This window comes from Trichinella spiralis (assembly GCF_000181795.1).
Source record: "Trichinella spiralis strain ISS 195 chromosome Unknown Scfld1, whole genome shotgun sequence".
In the NCBI taxonomy this organism is placed as follows: domain Eukaryota; kingdom Metazoa; phylum Nematoda; class Enoplea; order Trichinellida; family Trichinellidae; genus Trichinella; species Trichinella spiralis.
In genome coordinates, this window is record NW_003526940.1 from 2,269,790 (window position 1) to 2,271,727 (window position 1,938).

At 36.6% G+C, this 1,938-nt stretch overlaps 1 protein-coding gene across 1 annotated transcript; it reads left to right on the forward strand.

Moving 5' to 3' along the window:
* Window positions 1-936: 936 nt before the first annotated feature.
* Tsp_11115a (hypothetical protein) lies at window positions 937-1,906 on the forward strand (the record flags this gene model as incomplete). Its single annotated transcript, XM_003381967.1, has 2 exons — window positions 937-1,293; window positions 1,785-1,906. Coding segments are annotated over exons 1-2 (479 nt in total), but the record flags the coding sequence as incomplete, so codon positions are not given.
* Window positions 1,907-1,938: the final 32 nt, after the last annotated feature.

The window sequence follows — 1,938 nt, forward strand, 5'->3', positions numbered from 1 at the left end:
TAAAAACGATTGCCCTAATGTAGCACATTATTGCTGTAATACTGCAGCCAATCCATTTTTTCAACATAACGATTAGTTGGTTGCCGTGGCACAGCGTCTACAAGTTTAGAAATGGACTTTTTCCACGTTATCGTTGTATTGCCCATCTTGTCCATGGTATATATTGTATTAAAGTTCTGATTTGCTTGTTGTTGTAAAATGGAAATTTCTGTACTATACATTTGCTCAGTTCTGAAGCGCTTATATCGAATAGCAGAAAAGTTTCTGCGAAAACAGTCTGTTGATCAGCATGGATGTAAAGAAGTAAAATGCAAAAGCAAACTTACAAGAATAAAATTAAGCAATAAGATAATCTTTTGTGAACAGTGAAATGTAAAACGCAAAAGCTTTTTAAAAGCATCATTTGCAAAGCCTAAAAACAAATATACACATTTCCAGGTTATAACTAAAAGATTTTTCTTTAAAAAATAGTAAATGCTTCTTCATGTCCATACAAGGTATTCTTATGGTAATGCACCCATATTTGGTAAAGACTTGATAAACAACAATCACCCAATCCCAGATTACAGCTGAATAGCTAATCAAATGGCAGAATTATTCACCCAATTACTTATCAGAATAGTTAGCTAATAATGTAGCAGAAGTCATTTGCCAATTACCGAACAATACCCCTAAAACCAATCAGCGACCCGCCAATCACAAAAATGGGTCAAATTTTGAGAGTTGTTAATAATGGAGAGTGATGAAATTCAGTTTGTTTCTACTCAAAGGAACTAACAAAAATTGGTGTACAGAGGAAGGTGTTACACCCTCAAGCGGACGAATCGCAATGACAAATGTTGGATATGTGCATCAGTAAACAGAATTATTTTATTATAGCACGTTGTTATTATTGTGTAGTATCATGAGCTTGCAATTTCGTTTCCAATTTAGGGAATGAGACGCTGCCGTGGCACACTGTCCACAAATCTGGAGGCCACAGAAGTCATCCGATTAAGTGAGCATGCGGAAAGCTGCCCGGTAAACCCTCACGCATTTTACCATCACCAGCAGCTTGCGGAGTTGAGACGGCTGGCCTCAGAAGACACGAGACCGGTGATGGAAATATACAATGAACTGGCGAGCAATGCCTCCAACAGCTCAGATACTGCCGCTTATTTCCCATCGTGGGAGCAGGCCCGAAACGCAATGTACTACAGCCGGGCCAAGATATACCAACGACTTCCGGCCAGGCGGCAGGATCTGCGGCTCACTGCCGAGAAGACAACAACAACATCCGGTGCGCAGTTCGGTGTAAAAATAGAAACTTTACAATTTACACCAAATATATAAAACTAAATTTGTTTTTTGATTTCTAAATAAAATTCCAGCTTTTATTTTTTACTTAAATAAAACATAAGAATGAAAACAATAACACTGACGAAAGAGGTAAAAACTTTCTGAAGTTAAAAGTAAAATTCTTTGATTACTATCAGGAAAGATTTTCAGAGAACAGTCAGCCTGAAGTTAGAAAAGGATTTAAATGCTAACAAATTAGCAGTTGCCATGCCTAGTTTTAGCTGACAACTGCAGCTGTGGACAATGTATCACTTGTTGATTTTTCCATTGTATTAAAATCGCCTTTAGCTAATCATCAGAATATGCAGCGATGGACAGCACCAAGCAGAATAGCAGTTAAAGCTGCTTCACATTCTCTGTGCAGACTATTCTCTGAAAATCTTTCATGATAGCAATCAAAGAATTTTAACTTTTTTTCCATTATTTTACCATTTAATTAACTACAGGGAATTTTTATCGACCAAAATCTTATGTACTTAATGAAGTTCGACTGTATTTTATATGAGATGTATGAATGTCAAACAGGATTTTTCATAAAAACAGCAAACTTCATCGACATGTATAGAAAGTATATATATGGACGGTTTCGGAACGAAAGAA